At 43.1% G+C, this 15377-nt stretch overlaps 1 protein-coding gene across 3 annotated transcripts in view; it reads right to left on the bottom strand.

Annotated features, from left to right (window-relative positions):
* CCDC85A (coiled-coil domain containing 85A) overlaps positions 1 to 13854 on the bottom strand; it is a 926772-nt gene extending 912918 nt beyond the window's left edge. The window contains exon 1 of one of the 3 annotated variants that reach the window (XR_011203693.1): positions 13251 to 13848. Coding sequence is in view for 2 of the 3 variants with exons in the window: in XM_069234366.1 (XP_069090467.1) it covers positions 13251 to 13460 (210 nt within the window). In the remaining variant the exon portion in view is untranslated. Of the gene's footprint in view, positions 1 to 13250 lie in introns of all 3 variants that reach the window. The other 2 variants (XM_069234366.1, XM_069234367.1) reach the window with 2 other exon arrangements.
* Between the last annotated feature and the right edge of the window lie 1523 nt (positions 13855 to 15377).

Here is a 15377-nt window from a genome sequence, read left to right as displayed (position 1 = left end):
CCTACCTTTAAACTTCCACAGGAAGAAACTCCGACCTCTCTCCAGGCAGAACATTAATCACCAATGTTATCTTGACATATTTAATGCTGTCTGAAAATTGCTGGGGGCAAGCAACGCACTTTTAAATTCATAATATACTTGCAAACAAGGCTCCACCACCCAAAGTCAGCACCTGGTGCAGTGGCACCAGTCGTACCGCCCTAGAGCCAGCCCTGATAGTACATGCACACGTATCTTTAAACAAAAAACAGAGTGAGTGCTTACTTTTAAAAAAAACATAAGTACAGGGGTTCCAAATGTTTTCGTAGTAGCTCCTCTGCTGGTGCTGCCAAATGTCAAGGTTTTAGAATTCCTAGGCTGTCTCATTTGGATAGCACCTCAAGAATTTTTATTCATCAAACCAGTATTTCGTTTTCTACCTCATTTTTGTTGACTCTTTTTCATCTCTGATTTCACCCATTGCTACTGTTTCATATCTTTCGCTTCCTCCCTCTATTTAAATATTCGGCCTTTCTCTATAACCCTGGGTCTAAGTCTCATTACAAATAATAAGCCCCAGTTTACAAACAGCATTGACAAAGTCAATAGGTCTCACCTATGCAACATCTATAGGCTTTGTCAGTGTTTTTAAGACATGTTGCACAGCAGTGAAAGCTGAGGTGCATCATGGCTGATAGTCAAGAAAAAGAGTGGTATGATGCGGCAAGCGCTGACTGTGTCATAGAGCTTTTTGTACAGTAGCATGCGATGCTATGCAATGTGTTAAAAAGAGCCGGATGCAACATGCGAGGGGGAGGGGAGAGAGCAGCATAACTGACCGCAGGAGGTGGGGGATACAGGAAAAATAAAACAATTAAGGGGGGACAGAGTACCAGACGGGGTAGAGGGAGTGGGACCAGGGAAGAATAAATATTAACTCTATCATGTCAGGAGCAGCGGACAGCCACTGATTAAGTTGAATTGATCTGTGCTTGATCTGCATGCAGAAAAGAACAAAAGTGGTGCTTAGCCTGCATTGGCCAATTAGGAGGTTGCAAAGAAGATTGAAATTGAAGCTAACAAATGATAAGCAGTGGGCGAGCTCCAAGCCCTTTATTACAAACAATAGTGTCTCACAAGTGACAGCACACGCAGAGTGTGCGCTGTCACAGGCTCGACTTAAAATGAGTGCCAGTGCTCGCCACCTGCAACCACCTGCACAAAGTAAATCTCATTAGAATACTGGATTTTCACAGGAGAATGATTAAGTAAGTCTCATACTACTGAGGTTGTTACTTACAAATGTTGTACCTTCTTGTTTATTCACAAACATCATTCTTTCCCCATGCTTACTAGAGCACCAAATATATACGTAAACGATACACGTATAGAAAGCACAATAAGGGCTGAAAAGTACAGAAGGTTGCCCAGTTCTCACAGAGTGTGCACTTTACAAAATGGGCTTATAAGGGGTCCTATCCACTGTAAAACATGGTCAGAGCACAACAGAAAGTACTAATAAAAAAATAACTTTCCCATCCATTTGCATTTATGATGCTTGAAAGCGATACAAAAAATACAAACAGTGTTAAAAATAGATGTAAATCAGCGTTGTATTGGGCAGACAAAAGCTTAAGATAACTAATGCATGAAGCTGAAAGGAATGAGCATACGAAACTGAGAATTCACAACCTATTCACTTACATGGGTTTTGTTACTCACGTGTCTAATAGGACTTCTTTCAGATTGTGGTCCTTTGGGACCCAAGCTTGTTGGTAAAAAATAACAAGTACTACAGCCATATTCAAGTGGACCCCGGGCAAGTCATCATTGGGAAGCGAGCATGGCTGTTAGTAGTTCATTGTGTGATTGGATCCTCTGAGGCCTGAATTACTTCCAAGGTGTTAACAATTTGCAGAGGGTCAGCTCCTTGCACCATTGTACAATCAAATTTGGTAGATATCTTGAGCACCCTTGGCTTATATAACTTTTTGCATCCACGGGTATGCGTTGGCTTTCTCCAGGCTTGAACAAGATAATTATTGCTACATGTAAGCTAAAAATTAGCAACTGTCTTTTATAACCTGGAAATGAAACATGATCTAGAAATGAGCTTAAGGCTTGGACTTCAATTCCATGTGTAGACATGAGATTAATAATGTAAGTCCTGAAGCAGATAGAACCATCCCTCTAGGAAGAAAAATAGTTAGTTTGAAAGTTTGGACACTGGGTGATTACAAATGCCTTCTGCTGGAACCAAAGAGTGTCAAAAAATAAGTCTGACCTCAGTAGCCCCTTCAAACAGTAAATCCAGTAGAGCATTTTAGAATGACCAACAAACAAGCAAATAATACCCACTGAAATTAATTGTATGCATATCAGCCTCAAATATATATTAATTGTAAATGTCCCGAAAACCCTGACTGGATTTTACTACTCAATGGCTCACCAAACCAACAAAAATCGTATATGGTTGTGATAGACAGATCTTTCCTGTTTGAATGCTAAGTACCCTGTGGAACAAGATATTTTGTATCCAGTAAACTACTAATAAAATAAGGACAGAGGAATAAAGTGGTAGCTGGCTTATACATAAGGTAGGCAGCAACTAATGAAGAAAAAACGATTGTGGATCGCCCCTAAACTCATTTCATAGCCAAAAATATTAGAAGGGACGTCAAATATCTCATAATACCTAAAGGACCTAAGATTTAAGGAAGAGGCCAGCAAAATGTACAGTGCAAAAGCAATCACCTTCCTCTGCGCAGATAGGGCACACTAATGACCTGAACAAATCAGCAACCAAAGTAGTGGTGCTTTTCATTGGAAATACACTGAGAATGGGGAAAAAGATGTGGAAACTGGTGAAACACAAGAGACATTGCACTGTACAAACGATAAGACTAGTTGGAGATCAGCTCCCGCAGATTAATAGAAAACATCACATGTCTGGACAGGAGGAACTATTGAGCATTAGATAAAACCACCAAAAAGACTAATGTGTCTGGCTGATTGTTTTGTGGTGGAATTTGTGAGAGTATGCTGCAATAGAAATCCTGGTTTAAGCTTATTTATAGAGGCAGAATGCCCTACTTCTCGTCCACAACCACATATAAAAATGCCTAATTTTTCTCATTAGAAATTGTGTAGATATTTGTTCTTCTCTTCTTGTTCATTTATTTTCTTCTGCAAAGTCATTAGAATTGAATGCCAAAGAAAATTGAAGGTCATGGGTTCAGCTGAGAACCATTTCATATTTGCCCATAGCTGCAAAGTTTTCAGATTGCTTATGTGTGACATTTCAATGGCTTCAGTGTACTGAGTGAGATTCTAAAGTCAACTGTATCACACTTAAAGAGACACCTTCTCATGAGTAACACAAAGCAATGAAGTGCACAGAAAGACATATATATTAGAAATTAGACCCTTTTGAGAAATGAAAAGTTCTAAAAATATTTTAGCGCCTCTCCCACACTCTCACAAATAATGCCCCGGTTGCACAGATCAAAAAGTCCTCGCTTGATGGACTCTTCTTTGCTATCAGACGTAAGTCCTTCCTTTAAGTCCTTCCTGTAGTGCCAGACTGAGGCAGATAGCTTCTGTTGCCCATGTTCCTGGACAGGAGGGCAAGAGGGCTTGGTGGTGGTGCTCCTGTAGTCTGTAAGTGGCTGAAGCTCACTGTCTCAGCGTTGGTGCTTATTTTCAATACGAAACAACTTGCGTCATAATATATTGCCCCTGTCTTATTCCAGCAAGTAGAAGCAGAGCCTCACCATGGACAGCATTAGGATATAATTCAGTCATGCTACATTTAGCCCTGTCTTGTGTATACTGATGAGGCATGCAGCATATTAACCATTAAGAGTGTAAAATGGTATTATTGCATTATGCTGGTCTTTAGAATTAAATGTTTTATGTTATCAAATGTTGGCTTAAATGCTACAGATTTATATAGCTTCTGTTGGGTGCCCATGACATCTGTGCTTGCCTGGTTGCTGCACACTTCTCTGGCACCACACGGGGGGCCCGAGTTGCCAGGATTTTCTAAAATTAAAAACATTTTGAGGGTAGAATGAGTCAACTAGACTCAAGCAGCTGTTTTCTTTTGATTCATTCAGGCAGGCCTACCAAGGTGGCAGTGATGACTTCTTGGGTGCCGGGCCAGCTGGATTTTTAAATAAAATAAAAAAACACCTTGGTGCCAGTCAATGATGCTGACACTCTCTAGACTGGCTAGCACACAGTGCACTGCCAATGAGGCTGGGGTCACGCCGTGTGGAGCAGAGGTGCTACTGAGTCCCGGCATGGACCGAACTTGTGGCACTGGACAAGTGCATCCAACAACAGAGAAAGCCAAGCAGTAAGCAGAGGTCTGAGCAGTGATGATCATAATCAAATGTAATTAGGATTCACATTACCTGAGACTAGACAGTGGCAGTCTGGCAGAGTGATTCATGGTACTGCAGGCCAGAGTCATGAGAGGCAGCAGGCACCAAACTCGAGTTCGGCAGCCATGGCCGGGGTCCGGTTCAGTCTGGACTCGCACAGTAAAATGATAAGAAGCTGCAGGAGCCAGTTAACTCTCTCTCTTGCACTGCTGCAGTCCAACTATGGTCAAAACACAAGCGGCACCTAGATGAGGGGCTGCAGGCTGCATGCACTATACTGCCCAGGGGTGCGATCAACGGTGAGCTCCACTCCAGACAAATTTTAACAAAATATCTGATAACAGCCACTCGCTTGCTCCTGTTCTACCGCGTGCATCCTGCCCTATATAATAAGCCTTGTCTTTGCATTGGGCAAATGTGGAGCACATTGTTGCAGTCTCTGTAACGCCATCATATCACCTAAATGCCGAATGGAGCCTGCGAGTGAAGCAGAGCCAGCCCCCAGGCCTGCAGCACTCAGAGCCCCTGTCAGTCACACTCCGCGGCTGACAGAGTAGCGTGGTCCGTGCACTGCTCTGCTGAATGCTAATTATAGTACACCACCTTGACAGCTTCAGGAGGCGCTATAAAAGTGTGACTTTGCATTTTAGTGCAGTGATGCGGACCACCACACTGAAATGCTTTAGTCTAACGCGTGCTGCGTGGTGCTTGGCAGGGCTGTTTGGCATTTTCTGAAATTGATTTTGAGTGGAATATTTGAGACTTGTGGACACAGTAAACTAGTTCATTTAACAAATTATTTTCTGAAATGTGGTTATACTGTGAAAATTGAAGAGACAAATGCGCCAAGAAGTGTACTTTTTATATTCATTGGGACGTAGTGCCTTCCTGGCACACTACCTATCAATAAGGTGTGCATAAAGGTGAATCTGAAGTCAGAAATTTTAAATAAGGATTCTGAAAGGTTTTTTAACAACAAATTCTACTAACTATATGGGAAAATCCAAATCTATGGTTAGGGGTGAGAACATTGATGTTCTCATGAGAGGAACATATGTAGGTACTGAGATAGCAGAGGCCAGTCATAAAGTTTTAACTACGAGAGTATTAAGAAGCATTTTCCAGTTATTATTTTTCTAAAATGTGTACACGTAACTTTTCTGCTAAAAATAACCTTGGAGTAAGTGTGAAAAATTGGTTAAAAAAAGTTCTCCAAATCCATCCATATTTTCTGGAAGTGTAGGCAGAGATTATGCCACATGGGAAATATTTTCAATGTGGAGACACAACGTATTTGTGCAACTTCATATTTCTTGTAAACTTAGTCCTCTGTATTGCCCATCAGCAGAAAAGAGCCAGTATTAACTGCAGTGTGGCAGAAATATGAAATTAAATCGATGGTTTTCCTAGACTTCTGTCTACAATCCTCTGGATTGTTTGGAGTCCCCTAAAGAACAATGTGTTGTGTAAAAATTAGAATGAAACATTGGATGAATACATTTCATTGGTAAGCTAGCGCCGTAGGCGACTTATTTCTAGTCTTATCATAGCTCTTACAGGTGGAAATGTCTGCATAGATCCTAAGATAGTAAAATAAGTCAGGAATACTTTACATGTCATTATTGCATTTGGAATGGAGTATGTTCAAAACATCAACTTCATCAGCACATGAGACAGAAATATAACAAGCATTGGAAACCCAAAAGCTCTCGCATTAGTATGCCGATGTATTCAAAGGCAGACATTTAAAATGATGTTTGGAAGTATTGCATGCACAATTTTGCTTATAACGTTAAAGCCTGTCCTACTGACTTTACAAATGTTGGGAAATGAGCAGCAATAAAAGGATTCATCTATATGTAGGAAGCATGATTGTGTGCACTTTTCACAAATAAAATATTCCCTAATGCATTCCAATTGAAGTACATTCTGGGAAGAGTAATTCTACACAAAGTAGCTAATTGTATGAGGTGAGAGAGTGACATTCCCCTGGGTGGGGGCAAATCCCTCTCAATGTACACTGGTCACAGAGAGCCAGATGTATGCAGATCTGGTCACAACAATCAAGACGCAATTTGAGACCCTATCTATATGTTTGTGACCAGTAAAAAAAATTAACAAACTCACCTATGTTTAATAAGTTGGTTTGCTACATTCCGATTTGGAGTGGGTCGTAAACTGACTTACCTCATGAATATTAATGAGGTAAGTCGCAAATTGTGACTCACTGTAATTGGCAACCATCAAAGAGATGGGGGGGGGGTTGCTAGGATCAGTAAATCACTTTATCTGTGATCACCTGTCAACGAAGTAATGTATTAAGGCAGCCAACTTTCCTTAAGGGAGACAGGGATACATTTGTTTTAAAAATTGTCTTTTTTTAAAGTTTATTTTAGAATTTGCAGTGATCCCTTTGGCCACTGCTCCTGCACAACATTTTTTTACATTCACAAAGAAGAATGGGTCTGAGGGGAACCTCTTTTCTTCTGCAAATGTTTTACCACTCCAGTTCGGGACTCAATGGGTTTTCAATGTTTTGCAACCAGATTGCGGTCACAGAACATTGATATATTGCATTCAGATTTGGCATTTGGACGAGGTGCCTACAACATAACCCTTCCAAATATGGAATTAGTATTGAATGTCAATCCCATTTTAGGAGTAAATATCAGTTTACGGATTCCTAAAATGAGATTAGAATATTTAAAAAAAAAACTATAAAAAATGTTTTGTACAGCTACCCCAATATGTCTTGCAGATAGCAGAACTAAAAAACGTGCCTTCAGAGAAAAGTATATTATAAGTATCATGTGTTTTTGAGGTAGGGTATTCTGAGCTTGAAACAAGCAATAATTCAACAATAAATTATCTGTTCATCACTCAGCCTTTCAGTGAGAAGCAGTCCCTTAGTGTTACAGGTGCTAGAACACTGATCTTAATGGAGACATTTGGAATAAGCACTTAACTGTGTAACAGGCCAATGATTGCTGGTTCAATCGTAGTCACTGTGAATGTTGCATGCTGTACCGACTCTAGTGGGAACACTGAATCTGGCACAGAGAACTTTGTCCATTCACAATAAAAACATTCAATGTACATAAGAAACAGAATCTTAGAGCTTTGTCAAAAAAAAAAAAAAACGTAGTTTGTACATCAATTAAAGGCCAAAGAGCAAAGATTTTCCTGCGCAGTTGTGACCTACTCATGCATTTCGAGGTCTAAGTCACATCAATTCTTGGAAAATGATTTGGGTATTGGGTCCAAAGGTAATATTTCATAACGCAGCTAAAAGATGTACAATGGAAGCTAAAAAATGCTTAAAATATATATGTGTACAAAGAACAGCAATGGCAGATGAATATCGAGGCTTTACCTAGTTGCAATCATTAGTACATTGGGTTGTCTTGTGGGAGAGGTGGGATGCTTGAGGCACACGAAGAATCTGACAGCGCTGTCAAAGGTCAGCATGTCCTTCAACATGCCACAAGTAACAGCCCTTGGATCTCTGGAACAATGCATCCCTTTCAGACCACCAAGCCAGGAGTGCCCTTCTGCTCACATTCCCTTACAGTATTTGTCAAAGGTGAATGTTTTATTCCTTTCTCGACTCGCTACTCTCAGAAAAAAATGAGAACAGTTCAAAATCCAAACTAAAGTTTCATAATTTGGCAGAATCATGAAAAGATGCCCGTGTGTCAGCAGTAAAAGGGCAAGTTGTTGCCGCGTCTCGGAGGGATTCATTTCCTTTCCCTTCATAAATAATGCAGTGCACTTCTCTACGTCTTGGCACGCTTGGCAGGCTGGCGCGGCAGCACTAATTCCAACATCTGTGCCAGTCTGGAGCCTGCTGGCTTCAATAGCAGCGAAGTGGGCTCAAGTTGTTCTCTTATTGTACCTGCCTCGTAAAAGAACATCCACACACCACACAAACACTTGTGCTGGCCTTAAATTGGCGACTTCAATCCAGAACCTATGAGAAACTGAATGTGTAGGATTTTTTCCCTCAATTATGGGCTGCCAAGTCTTTACAGTAATGGGTGTCGTTTTTCAGAGTAAACACAATACCAACTGCAAGCAGCAACTGTACTACAGAATTAAACTCACAACTCACCTCTATGACCTGCACTCCATTGAATTTTCTCCACGCTAACAGCTAGAGGTGGGAAAGCCACTGAATGCTCGAGCTAGGCTCGTTGAACATCGAGCCCAAAACAAGCTGAGTTTTCACAATAGCTCATGTGGCTAGGCTGGCTAAGGTTGCCGGCCATAAAACAAGGGAAACCAGGGTGGAATCCTAGCCCGGGCTGAGCGGCATGTGAATCCTGGAAAATCTCCCTGTGGAGAAAAAAATATACGGCTGAACATGGTCTGTAACTGCTGTGACACACTTTTGTATCTTTGAGCAAAGTTTGCACTGTGTAAAACTGCACAAATAAAATGTGGATTCTGCTGCTCACCCACACACTAATCTCATTCTCTGAAAATTAAGGACAAAGCATTAACCTTTGGAATTAGAAAAACATACCCATCTAGTGGATGGATTGCCCAGTGTGAAGCTGGAAAATATGAGCTCAATCTTGGCTTCCCTATTTGACCTACTTTTATGCTCCTAGACAAATAATGTATTTCACTGAGCCTCCTTTTATTTCAATATCAGGTAAGTGAACACATTCAAATACTTGAGTTCAAGATGTGCACTGTACAAACATATCTCTTGTGTTTGATTTAATAGCCTACAATGTTGTTTCATCTACAAGAATCTAGTCCACATATGGGGTACACATGACAACTGACTTGCCTTTTAGTTCACTAATACAGTGCTTCCTGAACTTTTTAGAACCACAACCCACTTTTTAGAACAACAAACTTTCACAACTAAGCTCGCTGTAATGGACATGAAGGAGGCAATTTTTACTGTAAGTAAAGCAAATTGTGATAGTGCATCTTCAGTTACAGACAGCACATTGCCTATTGAAATGGTCACTAAATTTGCACAGACACAGTTTTACTGTTAAAAAATAGAACATAAACAATATTGTGTGGAAAGAGGGTTTCATCCAATATTAATCTTTTATGTATTACTAAGAAAAGGGGCTTGATTTTGTCAATCCCATTAAAATCTTTGTTTCCTTCACACTTTAGAATTACAAAACTACTGTTCGTCATTTTTGCTTTCAAAACTGCTGAATGTATGCAGTTCATTTACCAGTATTTATATTTTGTTGTATGTTACTCAAAATATTGATATCCTATAGCCTTTCCTTTCACACTCCATGTACCCCTGCAAGTTTGTCAAATATTCACTTTGCTTTTCTTGCTCTGACTGCAAAATTAGTGGAATTTGAAAACACTAATTCCAGTGTTAAAAATATAAGCAGCAATTTGTCAGAAGACAAACCCTGACATTTGATCTTTGTCTTTGAAGCACAGCAAATGTGACTATATATGGAATTTAAATGCATCTTTATTTATATTACTTGGACTTTCCCAACCTAGCAAAAATCGACTCTTGACACACCAGTGGGTAGCGACCCACAGTTTGGGAAACACTGTGCTAATAGCATTGTAGTCCGTGCGGGTTAGGAATGTTTCTCAATGCAGGTTTAAAAACTCTCACTTTCAATAAATACTTCTTGATGCAGATATATAATCTAATTCACTTAAGTAAACCATTTCTGCCTTTTAAAGAAATATATATTTGTTTAATTTGGAAGCCATCATATAACATGATTTGCATTACAAATATTTTCAAAGCTTGACTGGTCTGTGGACTCATGGAGCAAGCGCTGATTGTTGGCTCAGCTCTCCCTATAAATTTGTTGGCCCACCCACCTCTGGTAAGCGCTAAGCGTCTTTCCTTATTACCCTACTCAAGACACAAATGTGACCACACTAGGAATGTTAGTGACACAGAAGGAACATTGATTGAGACTACACCCAGTAAGTTCAGGGAGTTGTATGAACTTTGATCATGAGGCCTAGGAGGACAGAAACTTTCCTTACCATCCACGAAAGTCATTAGCTGTCCGTCCCCATCAAGATCAACTGAAAAAAATTGTGGTTTTACTTATAAATGCCTGACTGCCCTTGCACTCATGTACATTTAAAGCAAAATTATCCTTTCAAATCCTGAAATAAAACTACCATCATCTTAGGTCTGCAACCTATCTGTTCCCCTCAAGATTTGTGAAACAATCAGGAGCTTCAGGGTTGTTGGTCCAAAACCCTGGGATCAATTTTTGATTCATATTAGTTATTCCCATTTATTCTGGTATGTTGTGGTTCCTTTTATAAAATGCGCAGCATTTTTCACTGCTGGTGTGTGTGGCAGCTGACATTTGAACGTCCTGTGGTTAACCTTTGGCACAACTCCGTAACTCCATAACCATTAGTACAACATTAGCACAAGCACTTTTTAAATGTTATCACCTTAATCATGTGCTATAAATGCCGTTTTTTGCTTATGGATGAAGAGGGGGGGTTGTAATGATTTGAACTAATTGTACTATGAGTACATATCTATCTCGAGCTATCCGTCAGCATTACTGGTCTAGCAACTTTACTTTTGGCCCATATTGGTGATTACGGTGCTTTCTTATGTCCGAGCGGGGGATGCTCTGAAAAGGGCGGGAAGGTTAGCTACCATTTGCCAAGCCAGGCCGAATGGACAGATTGGCATAGGTCGTGGGTGATTAGTAGGTATCTCATCCTGGCATTCTGAAAAGGACAGGAAAACATTTCCCTTCGCCAATTTGTTAGACGGCGTTTTCATCAGAATGTTTGTTTTCCCACACCTGAAAAAGACGCGCACACTCTAGCACCAGCATCTATTTACTTTTTATTATTCCTGCTCCCTGGTAAATAGTCGGCGCCAAAAGCACTGATCTTTCCAAAAAAGCTGAATCACTGCGTATCAAAAGCTCGTGCTGTTTTCCCAACCTCCTACACAACAACTGCTAGATTCTGCTGCAGGTCGCTGAAATGTGTGACAGGGTGTGCCAGAGCCGCAGGCGCGCCTCTCAGGAGCAGCAAATATTGAAAAAAATGACACAATTTATAAAATATGCCAGCGTTCCTCAGCCAGGCTGTCTGTTTTGGAGCTCACTTGTTGAACGGGGGTGGTTTATTATCACTGTCTGTCGGTTTTATTAGCCGCTCCCTAAAAGGCAAAACAAAAAAAAATGTGCGTCTTCAACGATGACATAATGCCAGTCTCGGCTGTGCCATGCCTCGCGTGATGGAGCTCGTAAAAAGCAATCTCCGGGCACCTCTCTTGAGCACTAAAACGGACTGAACTACTGACCTGCGTTTGATACGAACCAGGAATTGAGGTTTCTTCCACTTTACTGCATTAACGATAAATCGACTGCGATACAAGGCTGGAGAGCACTAAATAGATATATGCGGGTTTGAATCGTGGGGCTGCAATTACAAGTCAACAGCTCCTGGTGCCATAATCAGAGCGCAGAGAGCCGCGTCTGCGAGCCAGGCTAGATGTCGGACAGGGGCATTCCACTTCTGTTTGAGTGGACTTGTGCACATCACTTCAAGCGTTCCGGAGAGCGTGTAGGCTTTGAAAATGTGCATTTTACATGCCCTGAATGAGCGTGGCTGCCGTGCAGCAAGTGCAGTGGCACCAGGTTGCTCCTTAATTACGGCTGAGCTCACTACCAAGCCAGGGGGCGAAGAAGGAAGCACTTCCTTTGCGTGCGTACCAGCTTATGACACCTTCTCTAGCCACTGGCTTGAGGTGAATAGCCACCGGACCTCCTACTGAGCGATCCCAGGAGTGACGTTTACCGAGTTTACCCACTAGCTATTTAACAGAAAACTGGGAGTCTAAAGTGTGAGACTATTAAAGTTAATGAAGCCACCTAGACTAACAATGTTTGAACCTGTGGTTGGAAGGCAAGAAACATCAGGCGTCCTCAAGTGTCAGCGATGGTACATCAAGGGTGTCATGGCTCCTAATGCAAACAAGGAAAATGACCCAACCCCGAATGAGAAGAAAAAAAAATAGCCATCATTTGAGTGCACTTGGCACCTTTGAGCTTTGGGAGCCGGTACGGCTGCACCTGCTGCACTAATCGTAGCTCTGCCACTGCGTTTTAGCAGAAATTGCTTTTTCTTAGCTGCCCTTGCGAGGCATTATCGGTACACATTGGCAATGGCAGAGGCTGCCAGTGCCAATGGACTGCAATCTGAGTGGCTTCTGCCCGGTTCTTTCCACAGCTCAACTAAACATGAGTTCTAAGATTGCGGTACTGAGGTGGGACTAATGTTTGTTTTGCCTATTCTTTAAAATTAGTACTCAAGTTCGCATTTAAGGTCCCCATTTGATCGCGCGTACTGCCCCACCAAACGTGGGTGACGTGAGGCACGCAGAGGGTTGAGTTAATGACGTCACGCAGGGATGCTGCGCGTTACTTTAAGTGGCTACGGTCAGTTTGCTCTCCCATTCCCAAACATGCACGCACATCACCCCCACACAGTTATAACCCAACTACAGTACAGATGTTGCAAATGCCCCCACACACGTGTAACCGAAGGTCATTGCCTGGGAATTGCGAGCCCTGGTTTTGGCAAATCCAGTGCACTTCTAGAAAGTTGCACAGGTTGGAAGTTCAGAGAAACGGATTGTTTGAGTCAATGGGGTGTTGCATTTACACAGTGTGGGGGGACTTGGACAACGGCGGCGAGCAGGGGTGCCTGCCCTGCCCATTGAGTACAGGACAATGCGGAGACGGAGCGAAGTAGTCAACACTACTTTCAGGACTTCTTTGTCTATCCCAAAATGTAGCACTGGTACCATTCTACTCCCTCAACCCCATCGATGTCCGGTCACACCTTAGAAGGGCGCCAGAAACCGTCCGCTTCACGTACCTTGAGCCCACGGATCTCACCCAGGTGCTGCTGCAGGCGCCGGTTCACCTCTCGGATCAGGTTACTGTGGTCCAGCATCGCGCTCATCTTGTCCGCCTCGGCTCTGCGCAGCCGGCGGATCAGCTCCTCCTTGCTCCACTTCATCAGCTCCTCGTCGGGCACCTTGGCCAGGTCCTCTGGCGGGGCGGGATCGCCGCCCTCTCCCGACATGGTGCCCTGCTCAGATAGCGGGTACGGAGTCCTCTCAACAGGTAGCAGGCGTAGCGTGCTCCCCCATCGCCCCAGAAGTCATACATACAACGAGGGAAACCTGCCTGGCACACACACAGCTCAGCAGCGGGGAATCCGCTATCAAACACATGAGATCTCGAACCAAAGCAGCATAGTACGAAAAGGAGGCGGCAGACCCTACCGTCTGCCCCTCGAGGCTGCCAGCTCTGTGCCCGCTGCACTTGTGACTGTGCGGGGCCGGGTGGGAGGCAGTGCGGCTGGCGCTGCTCTCCCCCGCATTCCGCCCTGGCGCTGCCCTTCCGCAGGGCTGAGGATGCACCCGGGGCTCGAGAGGAGGGAGGATGCCGGCTCAGGCTCCAGCCCACAGTGACTTAGACTAGCCGGCTACAGTGTCAGCTGCAGGCGCCCATAGGGGGCGGGGAGGGAAGAGGATCTTCAAGTACAGCTCGCCGTCGCCACCTGCCGGAGCCAACCCTGCCATTACAGGCTTAACGCCTTTCCCAACCGAGGGAAATACCTTTGCAAAAGTGTCTGCCGCGCGTCCAAGGGGCAGCCCCAAATAGCATATCTTTGCGAGAATGGATCCGGGGGAAGTATTCATCTAGCGCGCTCCATCATTAGATTTACAGTAAAAAAATTCGCACCACCTGCAAAAGCCACAAGTTTCATTAGATTTTGTGGGTATTTAAAAAACGAACGCGTTCGTTTAATAGTGGCGGCTGCCATGTATATAGAGTGGTAAGGCGAACAAATGTGTGTTTGCATGCACTATCGCGCAACGCGCCGCAATAAATTAAAAGTACATTTACCTGACATGCACCCTCCTCACTGCAGTCCGTGTTCAGCGCATGGCCCAGCCAACTCCTTAATCTTTGTAAATGTTGGGTTGCATGTCACAGAGTCAAACGTGCTGATGGCTAAAAGGCAGCAGTTTAGTGGGCTCAGAGGACAAGGGTCCTTCCATGTCTGTAGCGAGAGTAGGTCTCCAAGGACCACAATGCAAACTGGTGCAAGCTTAAACAAAGGCCTTATTTACAAGGCCTTTGTGCCACCGTTCTCTTTTTTTTTGGATGCAGAAGTGACACTAAGCAGTGCTTTACACTGCTCCTGATTTGCAAACTGACGCATTGGGCCCAATGTGTCAGTTTGTAAACTCTTGCGGCACATTATACCTCTGCCAGGTAGAATGTATGCAAGGTAGCCATTCCCAGGCAAAAAGCCACGCAGGACTGGCACAGTGAAATTTACAAAATTTCACAACGTCATTCTGCGACTTCACCACGTTGAAATTTTAACGCCTGCTCAAAGCAGGTGTTAAACTGATGCAGGGCTTTTCTCTATGGGAGTCTTCCTCACATTGCTGGAGTCAGTGCTTGAAATGGAAAAATAGAAGTGCAGGTACTCTGGTCCACAGTACCTGCTTATTTCTGAGAAGTGCAGGTACTCTCCAATTCAAAGTATTATGTTTCTCTTGAGAAGTGCAGGTACTCTCCCTCTAAAAATTAAAAAGTGCAGGTACTGCGTAGCGGACAGTACCGGCCCATTGAAAGCACTGGCTGGAGTAGCATCATTTTTTTGACACTAGCCCAGCATTGTATTAGTTTAACACCACAGATGCTTCAGAATTTCTGATGCATCTGTGAAAACGTGCACCATGGAGCTCTGTATAGTAAATATTGCACATCGTTGGGCAATTCAAGAAATCTGATGCATTGGGGCTGATGCTTCAGTTTCTTGTAAATGAGGCCCAAAGCTGGCAGAGCTATAGCATCACTAGCCCTAAATAGAATGGAACATGTGTGACCTGTGACTGTCAAACATCCAAGACTGTCAGAAAGCAGAAGACAAGACTTGGTGCTATATTGCACCTATCATGCAGGACTACAAGTACCAGGA

The sequence above is a fragment of the Pleurodeles waltl genome, chromosome 5 (genome assembly GCF_031143425.1).
Source record: "Pleurodeles waltl isolate 20211129_DDA chromosome 5, aPleWal1.hap1.20221129, whole genome shotgun sequence".
Taxonomy (NCBI): Eukaryota; Metazoa; Chordata; class Amphibia; order Caudata; family Salamandridae; genus Pleurodeles; species Pleurodeles waltl.
This window is presented reverse-complemented; position numbering and strand designations above follow the sequence as displayed.